Source organism: Gigantopelta aegis, chromosome 4 (assembly GCF_016097555.1).
Source record: "Gigantopelta aegis isolate Gae_Host chromosome 4, Gae_host_genome, whole genome shotgun sequence".
In the NCBI taxonomy this organism is placed as follows: Eukaryota; Metazoa; Mollusca; class Gastropoda; order Neomphalida; family Peltospiridae; genus Gigantopelta; species Gigantopelta aegis.
This window is the reverse complement of record NC_054702.1, coordinates 56,014,778-56,025,696: the sequence shown is the minus strand read 5'-3', so window position 1 is coordinate 56,025,696 and position 10,919 is coordinate 56,014,778. Positions and strand designations below refer to the sequence as shown.

At 38.1% G+C, this 10,919-nt stretch overlaps 1 protein-coding gene across 1 annotated transcript; it reads right to left on the bottom strand.

Annotated features, from left to right (window-relative positions):
• Positions 1–245: 245 nt before the first annotated feature.
• LOC121369896 (glycine-rich cell wall structural protein-like) lies at positions 246–1,259 on the bottom strand. The gene has a single exon (XM_041494975.1). The coding sequence runs from the start codon at positions 1,257–1,259 to the stop codon at positions 246–248; it is 1,014 nt and encodes a 337-aa protein (XP_041350909.1).
• Between the last annotated feature and the right edge of the window lie 9,660 nt (positions 1,260–10,919).

Genomic DNA, 10,919 nt, shown 5'->3' with positions numbered 1-10,919 from the left:
AGACACTGTCAAGACAGGATATATAATTTACTGTTTCTGTCTGATATGATATGCTTTGGAAGAGATTTTTTTTATTATAATAGGTTTTTTTTTACTTGGGTTTGATCTATATAGGGTTTTTTGTAATGATTTTTATGAAAGTACACTGGCATTTTTTTCTTTTTATGTCCAGGAAGAAAATAGTACACAGACATATTCATGAGAATGAGGTAGTCTGGCTTACTGTATATATTTATATTATATAGTCATTTGCACATGATTGAAATGGAACACAGTGAAGTTGTTATAGTACTTTGAAAAAAATCTTTAATCTGACCATTAATCAAAGAGAAGATCATTACGAATGCACCACCAACACTACCATCAGTGTCACCACCAACACTACCATCATTGTCACCACCAACACTACTATCAGTGTCACCACCAACAATACCATCAGTGTCACCACCAACACTGCCACCAGTATCGCAACCAATGTCACCATCAGTGTCACCACCAATGTCACCAATAGTGTCACCACCAATGCCACCATCAGTGTCACCACCAATGCCACCATCAGTGTCACCACCAATGCCACCATCTGTGTCTACACCAATGCCACCACCAATGCTACCATCAGCAGCACCACCAATGCCACCATCAGCAGCACCACCAATGCTACCATCAGCGGCACCACCAATGACACCATCAGTGTCACCACCAATGCCACCATCAGCGGCACGACCTATGCTACCACCAGTGCCACCATCAATGTCACCACCAGTGCCACCATCAGTGACACCACCAATGCCACCATCAGAGTCACCACCAGTGCCACCATCAGTGCCACCACCAGTGCCACCATCAGTGATACCACCAGTGCCACCATCAGTGATACCACCAATGCCACCATTATTGGCAACGCCAATGCCACCATCAGTGTCACTGCCAATGATACCATCAGTGTCACCACCAATGACACCATCAGTGTCACCACCAATGACACCATCAGTGACACCACCAATGACAACATCAGTGACACCACCAATGACAACATCAGTGACACCACCAATGACACCATCAGTGGCTTCACCAATGACACCATCAGTGGCACCAGCAATGACACCATCAGTGACACCACCCATGACACCATCAGTGACACCACCAATGACACCATCAGTGACACCACCAATGACACCATCAGTGACACCACCAATGACACCATCAGTGGCTTCACCAATGACACCATCAGTGGCACCACCAATGAGGCCATCAGGCATAATGCACAAAATGAGAGAAATAAAATTGTCCTTTATTTGCTTGAACTTCATAAAAATAAGTTGTGTAATTGGAGTTAGTTAAAAACTAATTTAATGATAAAAAAATTTAAATAATAAAATTACATTATTAAAATATTGTTTTATGCACCACATAAAGGTGAGTGTGTGTATCAACTTTCATTCATATACAATGTGCCTTTGTCTGACACCCAATAGTGCTAGGGTTTCATTAATAATTAATTAGTTCATTCATTCATTTGTTTATTTATTTCAATTCTCACATTTGGACCATGTATGGTTTGTTGGACAGGCTATACCTACTGATCAGACAATATGCTAGGATGTGTTAAACACCACCCCTACCCCACACCCCCCCCCCCCCCCCCCAAAGAAAAAACCCAACCCTCAAAACAAATAATTTCTTTCCTGTTTCAAAGCTGACCAAATTAAGTCTTTATAAAGCCTGCTGGTTTGATTTCCAGTTTTTAACCCCAGGGTTGATGATCTGTCTTCATTAATTCACGAACACTGGCTGGTCCTTGCATGTGTCAAATATTTATCTTTGGTTTTGGGCTTTGTCCGGTCTGCAAAATTGGCCTTTTCATGCCGGTTTGGTTAAAGAGCTGAAACTGCTGGTTCCACTGCCAAGTGAATGATGATATCGCATTAATCAGAATAAGTATCCGGCAAGTGTGACTCTTGACGTAGATTAGCTTCTATGCGGTTTTACTTGCTGGTCAAACAGTAATCTGCGGCTGTCCGCAATGTCATGGCTTTTTTTATCTCTGGACGACAACCTGTGAAAAAGATTGTGGTCAGGGGATGATGACGGGCAAGAAAAAGACGCCATTGCCATTGATTTTGCCAAAGAAAACAAGTCATCTTGAGCATTGGGATGAAACCTCCATCATCGATTCAGCCAGTGTTTGCTTACATGTGGGTTTAGATAAGGAAGTGTAAACCTGGGCGGAGATCATATAATGATGACGTACTGTGAATGTGTGCTAATGATTACCAATAGCACAACACCGTAATGCCAACACTACACCTACCAATCAAAGAGTACACACAGACCCAGAGATCAATGAGGAAATTGCCATTCTTAAGTTCTTTTATGGCCGGGTAAAGTGAATGAATAGAACCCAAGATGTTTTTCTTGCTCTCAGAATGTGTAACTAATGTAGGTGTTTTTCAAAAGTGTTTTTCTGCCCGAGGCAGGTCAAGGGTGGTCAGGCAACTGTTAATTGTTTGGAACTCTTGATTAATTTTATTTTAATTTGCTTTCAGAGCTATATTTCTCTGAAAAATGTACATTGTTTCAAAGTGAGCAAGGCATTAAAGTCCAAAATTTAAAATTAAATTTGTTTTGTGGATTTAGGTGGAGATTAAATGTTTAACCAATAGACAACCTTGTCTCCATGCATACACAACTATGTCATTTATCTGTCTCAATTTAAGCCAATAGTCATAGTTGGGACTTCATCTCTGTATTTTTCTCATTCCAACCAGTGCACCACAACTGGTCAAAGGCCATGGTACGTGCTTTCCTGTCTGTGGGAAAATGCATATAAAAGATCCCTTGCTGCTAATGGAAAAATGTAATGGGTTCCCTCTGACTACATGTCAGAATTACCAAATGTTTCCCAGACATGCTCGATGGGATTCAGGTCGGGTGACATTCAAGGCCAATCCATGACACTGATGCCCGCATTCCTCAGGTAATCCCTTGTCAAGATGGTATGTGAGGTCTGCCGTTGTCATGCTAAAAGACCAGGCCTGGACCATGAGCTGCCTTGAAGGGCACAAGTTCCTGGGCCAGCACCTGGTCGAGGTATGCAGCAGCATTGAGGTTGCCATGGATGACAAGAAGTCGAGAACGTCCATTTTCACAGAAAGCACCCAAACGATTACACTTCCGCCTCCGAATCTGTCAACTTCACTGATACAACACTGAGCATGACGTTCACCACGTCGTCTCCAAACCCTCTGCCTACCATCGGCAAATCGCAGTGTGAATCTTGATTCATCACTAAACACGACTCTATTCCATGTGTCCACAGTTGACGTTGACGTTGATGAAATTGGGTCAAAATGGGTCCAACATACGCCGCGTGTGGAGATGAGCGGTTTGCAGCTGATTTCGGATCGTTTGCGGGTACACCCGGCATCTGAAAAGTTCATTACTGGTTGCTGTAGCTATCATGAAAAGGTTGTGTAGGTGACGTAACACAATATGATGATCATCTGCCTATGACGTCACACGTGGTCTACCCGGTCGGGTGTGATCAGCTGTGGTGCCTGTTGTTCAACTTGTGTTCGCAGATCATAAATTGCCTGTCGACTGCAACCCAACGCCCTTGCAATGTCAGCTACAGACATTCCCGCATGCAACATGCTGACAGCACATTCATGCTGCACATTTGTGAGGCGTGGCATCAAAACAGGTCATAATAAATATCGTTTTAATGTGTTTTTTCAATGTGTCAGACTACTGTGAGCAAGTAACGATGAAAACGTGTGTGCTGTTGTAGTCACGTGACCAGTGGCACGTGCAAAACCACTTTTGCCTCAGTGGTGCTGTGCACGTGCTATGGATCAGGTCACGTGGGCTGTGATGGGCTTCAAATTGAGTGTAGATATTGCCATTACAATATTTATTCCTGAAAAATACATGCTTTCAGCACTCGTTGAATTTATTCAAATTTTAGATTGTGAAGTTTTTAATTTGACTCAGTATATTTTGCCAAGTACCACTGTGTTAAATAGCCTTGTTCTTAAAACATGTATGGTGTACCCATAAAACTAAGTGCTACAAATAAAAATATATTGAAAACAAGCCACTAAATGTTTTGCTTTCTTCAGTTAATATTCAGGGGAGATGTTGCAGTATTGATATTTATGTTTGGTTGATATATTGCACATAATATTTCTAGCCACACACATTGTGGCCCATGGGATTTTATTTGTTATAGTACAACCTGATGGGATCGATTCTGAAGCTTTCTTGCACCTCAAGCGAAACACTAACTATCAAGCTAACATTTAGATTTTTAAAAAACAGCCACCAAAAAACACAAATTAAATTACATTTAATTAGATAATAAAATGTTTTGGGGTTGGTTTTTTTCCGCTTTCAAGAGATCCAGCTTATCATCAAAACCTTTAATCAATATGAAACCGGAAAAAGAAGAAAAAAATTAACTGGAAACTATCATCACCAAGTTCAAAAGCCATCAAGCTGTGCATATTTCAGGGTAATGAGAATATTCAACTGTTTTTCTTGGAAAGATGTATTGATTTGAATAGTCTGTAGGCTAACAGTACTGTATCTATAGGGGTTTTTTTTGTTTGTTGAGGATTGGTTTATTTATTTTTGTTATCAGAAGCTTCTAGTGTATTGAGAGTTAAAAAAAAAAGATAATGCAGTTATAAATTTTTTGTTCTTGTTATAACACAGCATGATTGCATCGACGAAAATAATCCGTCAACTGTTATTTTAGTTCAGCATATCAGAATAAATTTCATTGGATCTTTACTAAAATCTGAGGTAATAAATTAATCAGTTGTTATTCTAGTTCAACATGTAAGAATAAATTTGATTGGATCTTTACTCAAATCTGAGGTAATAAATTAATCAGTTGTTATTCTAGTTCAACATGTAAGAATAAATTTCATTGGATCTTTACTCAAATCTGAGGCAATAAATTAATCAGTTGTTATTCTAGTTCAACATGTAAGAATACATTTCATTGGATCTTTACTCAAATCTGAGGTAATAAATGAAAATAATCAATTGTGATTCTAGTTCAACATGTAACAATAAATCTCATTGGATATCTACTGAAATCTTAATATATTTTTGGCAGAAAATTTCTGAAGTTGAAATATGTCGTAACTTAACCTTTAGACTACTGGATTAATTTTTAGCAAAAACCACGTTGAGTGGGTACAAGTTTATAATTTTTACTCACATATATTCACTTAAATGTTTTATAAATACATGAAATAAAGTTCATATATGAATTGGTAAGTATTATTTTCGTGTCTTTTTTTGTAATTTTTATTATTTTAGATCGGCTAATGGTGATTAAAATTAGGTAAAAAATCGAAAAAGTTGCATTTACTTACGGGCATTTGTGGACAGCTATCCAGTATTTATGTCCATTATTCCCGATAACAGTGGTTTTGTGACCAGAATTTTTGTTTAAACCCAAAATAAGATTCATATTGCAATATTTGGTAATTTTCGTTGTTGGTAAAACGATCAAATTTATTATCAAATTAGCTGTCACAATCAGCTATCGATTCCTGAAAATGACCGCGACGTGCCGCCATTGTTGTCAAGCGAAAATACTTGCCGAAAATACTTGCCGAAACCCAAAATTTTAAGGTATTTTCAATTGAAAAAATCAAAACAAAAGCCACCATTTTGAAAAAAAAATCTTTTTTCTTTAATTATATTTCCGTTTCCGGTGAGTGTCGTGTGCAAAACGGCGGGAAATATAAATTGGGGAATGCACTGTATACAGTGTACAGTTTATTGACTGACATGATGTCGGGTGAGATATCTTGCCTGCAGTAGTCAGAAGGTTAACAAAGAACAGTGTGGTGTTTCGTAACAATATCATGAAGATGATATCACTAGCTAATTATTTTATTTATTAACATCATTGTAAGTCAGAAACTATAGTAAGGTGCGGTCAAATGTAGATAGTGTTGGAGGTGCAATAGGTCTTGCACTTGATTGACTTGGGTTTTTCCCATCATAACAATGACTGATACATCAAAGGCTGTGGTATGTACTGTCCTGTATGTTTGAAAGTACATTTAAAAGACCCCTCACTGTTTTATAGGTAGGAGTAGCCTGTGTGGGTGCTTTGTGTATCTTTTCATTTTCTCTGTTGGCCAAATGTTGAAATGACAAATATTTTAGATAGCTGTAGTTTATAAAATGTGCTCAGGTGTTTCATTCTAATTGAGGTTTGTTTTAGTTTTGTCATGATGTTTTAATTTATTTTTTAATCTATTTCGTTTTTAAAAATTCTAATCTGTTTATTGTGCTTTGACATAATGGTTTAGACTATTATAAAATAAATCCGAGATTTTTATCCCTGCCCACCCCAAGGATAAAGACCTCCCTATGTTTTCCCTATAAAATAAATCCAAGATTTTCATCCCTGCCCACCCCAAAAATAAAGACCTTTCCCATGTTTTTCCTATAAAATAAATCTGAGATTTTCATCCCTGCCCACCCCAAGGATAAAGACCTCCCTATGTTTTTCCTATAAAATAAATCCAAGATTTTCATCCCTGCCCACCCCAAAAATAAAGACCTTTCCCATGTTTTTCCTATAAAATAAATCTGAGATTTTCATCCCTGCCCACCCCAAGGATAAAGACCTCCCTATGTTTTTCCTATAAAATAAATCCAAGATTTTCATCCCTGCCCACCCCAAAAATAAAGACCTTTCCCATGTTTTTCCTATAAAATAAATCTGAGTTTTTCATCCCTGCCCACCAGCAGGATAAAGACCTCCCCCATACATTTCCCTCAACGTCCGAAAAATATTAAAAATAAAATTTCACCCGCACCCAAATTTTGAAAAACAAATTCATAAAAAAAAATCTACTATTTAATTTATAATGGCCTTGGTGTGCCATATGCCTAGTTGTCACATACTATACCGTCTGTAAGCATGCTGCTACTCTTGTATTAATGGTGATGTAAGCACGCTGTTTAGGTAACACGGTCATGAAGATGTTACCAAGAGACTGGATGAGGAGGCGCTGACACTGATCCCTACGGAAATTCACCAAAAGATTATTAAGCCCGTGCTGTTGGCTGCAATGTAGATACTTGTCTTGTTGCATTACCGGCTGCTTCACTAGCCTGCTCAAGTGGCACAAATCGACACTGGCATGTGAAATACAGCTCTATGGGGTTTTTAACTCGTGAAAAGTGTCTTCACTTATTCACCAAAAACTAATTGAGACCAGGCTGGACTTTACTGTGTTGGTTACCGTACTGTACTGGCTTTAAAATACTGTTACATGTTTGCTTTAGGGAAAACTTTAAGTACACCACATACTACTTGAGATGATGAGATGAGATCATGAGATCATCTCTGGTGATTATCTAACCCTGTTTAGTGCATTAGTCTTGGCAGGTTGCAAATAAGAAAGAAAAAAACCCAGAAGAAGCATTTTCAATAATATTAGGCATTTTGGCATTAATGTTTATGCCATCAGCTTTATATACATGTGTATATATATAGCTGGTACATACTTGTTTTTATATCCCAGTACCATCAGCATCATATATCTTTGCCTATTAGTCAATCTTGACTGTATGTCATGTCAAGTCGCTAATTTCAAACCCTGAATTTTTTATTTTTTTTCAATTGACCAGATTATAAGTTGACCCATTAAAAATAGTGAATTATTTGTTATTATTTAGGTAGTCCAGTGGTAGAATGCTTGTCTAAATTGAAATAGATCACAAGCTTGATGAGTCACTGGATTTTTTTCTAATTCCAACCATGACTGGGGGGGGTGGGGGCTGAGAGAAAATGTATTTATAAGATGCTCATTTTGTTGGGAGTAGCTTATATTGTGACTGCAGGTTTCTTTTCTCACTATCGATACAGACCAAATTTGAATATAACCATTTGTTAGACACCAAATGGCTGAAGTTTAAAATATGCTAAGGCATCATTAAACAAACCGGCCTTGGTGGTGTAGTGGTTACGCCATCGGTCTACAGGCTGGTAGGTACTGGGTTCGGATCCCAGTCGAGGCATGGGATTTTTAATCCAGATACCGATTCCAAACCCTGAGTGAGTGTTCCGCAAGGCTCAATGGGTAGGTGTAAACCACTTGCACCGACCAGTGATCCATAACTGGTTCAACAAAGGCCATGGTTTGTGCTATCCTGCCTGTGGGAAGTGCAAATAAAAGATCCCTTGCTGCTAATCGGAAGAGTAGCCCATGTAGTGGCGACAGCAGGTTTCCTCTCAAAATCTGTGTGGTCCTTAACCATAAGTCTGACGCCATATAACCGTAAATAAAATGTGTTGAGTGCGTTGTTAAATAAAACATTTCTTTCTTTCTTTCTTTCTTTCATTAAACAAACATTCCCTTCCTTTTCCTTTCTGTTACCAGCTCTATGGGGAGAAACAAGGTGACTATACACTGCATTGTCTCTGACTAGACACTGAGGAGTGTGGCAAGGACAGCATACTTGAATTATACTGGGATTTGAATATAAAAATAAATGATAAAAAAGAGAGAATATCTAGCAAAATCCTGTGATAAACCAAATCTTAAAATTGTCATCTCATACACTTTACTGAGGCAGAAGAAGAAGTGTTCATTAAAATTTATTTTCTTTTATTATGGCTGAAAAAGGATGCCGTGACTTTTTATGAGATAAAGCAAGTGATATTTTAAAGCTAATTGGCCCCACTAACGAAAGAGTTGATACCAGCATTATACCACAGTATTTTCAGTAGAAATGAAGAACTAACAAAACTTACTCATCAGTGATATTTCTACTATTAAATTATCTGGAAGGGGTATAGTATGGTGTGGTGTGGTGTGGTGTGGTGTGGTGTGGTGTGGTGTGGTGATGATTAACATGCACATTCAGAGCAAGCTGTTTTAGTGCCAGGACAGAAAAGGGTTGGGGTGGGTGAGAGAAGGGACTGCCTGCACTGGCAGGTGCAAAAGAGCACCAGCAGCCCAGCCGGGGTCAGTAAGAGGCGGGCGGTTGCTTTTGATGCTATAGAATTTGGAATGTCCCGTAGGATTAATGCCAAATGGAAGAAGGTGCGCAATTTGAATGAAGGACATTTGGTGCATTTTTTATCAGTCTACCAAATTAGAAAGGGCTATATATGTTTTGGAACATATTTTGCAGAGAGTAGCTTGTTACTAGAGCCTAGTTGTTGTTGAGATGTCTCCCTAGGTTGCCCATAGGGGCCCTTATAAGGGCCTGATCTATTTAGATCATTTGGAAGGGGTGCAAATATAGTCTTTTTATACCGGGCTGAACTTGCCCTCAGTTTGACCTCGGTTATGATTTTCATATCAACAAAGCCAACTTGAAATTAAAATCTAATCAACAACAGGGTTGGTTTGGCCATGAGTGCATTAAGGTAGTTCCTTTTAGGATCACAAGCTTAATTTTCTCATGAATATTCAACAGAAATAGCTTGTTCTGAAAAGGCTGCATTAGTTCCATTGTTATTTCACATCATTACTAAAATAGTACTGGAACAATACTTCAAGCTGAGGATGTTTTTCTCTCTATTTTTGATGATGTAATTCTATCACCTGTTGGGTTTTTTCTTTTTTTTTCTTGCAAAAGTATATTTTAAATGTTACAGCAGTGCAGCAGGCTAGTATATTTTTATGCATATACAGTGATAGAAATAAGAATAATTTTTCACTAGTCCACCAGACAAATACATCTAGAAATGTACTTGTCCACCAATATTTTCACTTGTCCAAATAAATTATTTGTTTTATTCAAGTACCAGATGATGTTTTTGATTACTCAAAATAAAATTGCACTGAAAATTTCTACTTGTTACTGGACAACCACCAAGGCACATTTTGCTTGTCCGAATAGATTTTCACTTGTCAAGACAAATGGACAAGTGCTTATTTCGAATACTGATATAGATGTCATATATTTATAGCTAGTCCATGTAGTCATATCTGTCATGATTGATATTGCAACGGTTGTGGTATGTGCTGTCCTGTGTGAAAAAGAGCTTGTAAAAAGACCCTCAAGTGCTAATAATGGAAAAGAAATAGCTGGTTTCCTCTGAAGACTTCTTTTAAGAAATACCAAATGTTTAACATCTAGTAGCCATTGATTATTAATCAGTGTGCTCTAGTGTTGTTGTTGAACAAAATATACTTTAACGTTCATATCTGCTGATGAACTGGCATGTAACTATGTATGGTAGAAACCTTACCTGAAGTGTAAAACGTTGCACAATCAATCCATGCACTCACTTTATTTGTTATTACAACCAGTTCTTTATAAATATATATCAAAAGCCATGGTATGTGCCAGGGGTGTAACGAGTACACATGGTCACGAATATGATACATATCACGAATATGAATATGTATTCACGTCTATGAATACAAAAGTGAAAAGGTTTTGCAGAAAGGAAGAACAATATTAAAACTTATTAAATCATGGGTGTTTTTTGACAGAAGCGAAATCAAGGTACATGTTGGGTACCAGTCCCAATGGATTAAATAAAAAAGGATTGGCCTATGCGTTTGATCTAATACATTTCATTTCAACATATTTTTGTGCTTATATCCAATTAAGGTTCAAGCACACTGTCCTGGACACACACACCTCAGCTATCTGGGCTGTCTGTCCATGACATTGGGTTAGTTGTTAGTGGCTAGTGATTAGTGGGAGAGAAGAGGGTGGTGTGGCCTTACACCTACCAGTTGTTAAAACTTGCTCTGGGTGGGAGCCGGTACTGGGTACCTAAAATTCTTTATGTCCAATGGCTTAACCACAGCACCACCGAGGCGGGTGATCTAATACAAAACCGGTCCAGACATTATCAAAACAACTGAATCAGTATTGTGTTTTTGAGTTAGTGTCAATTAGAAACACAAACTGTA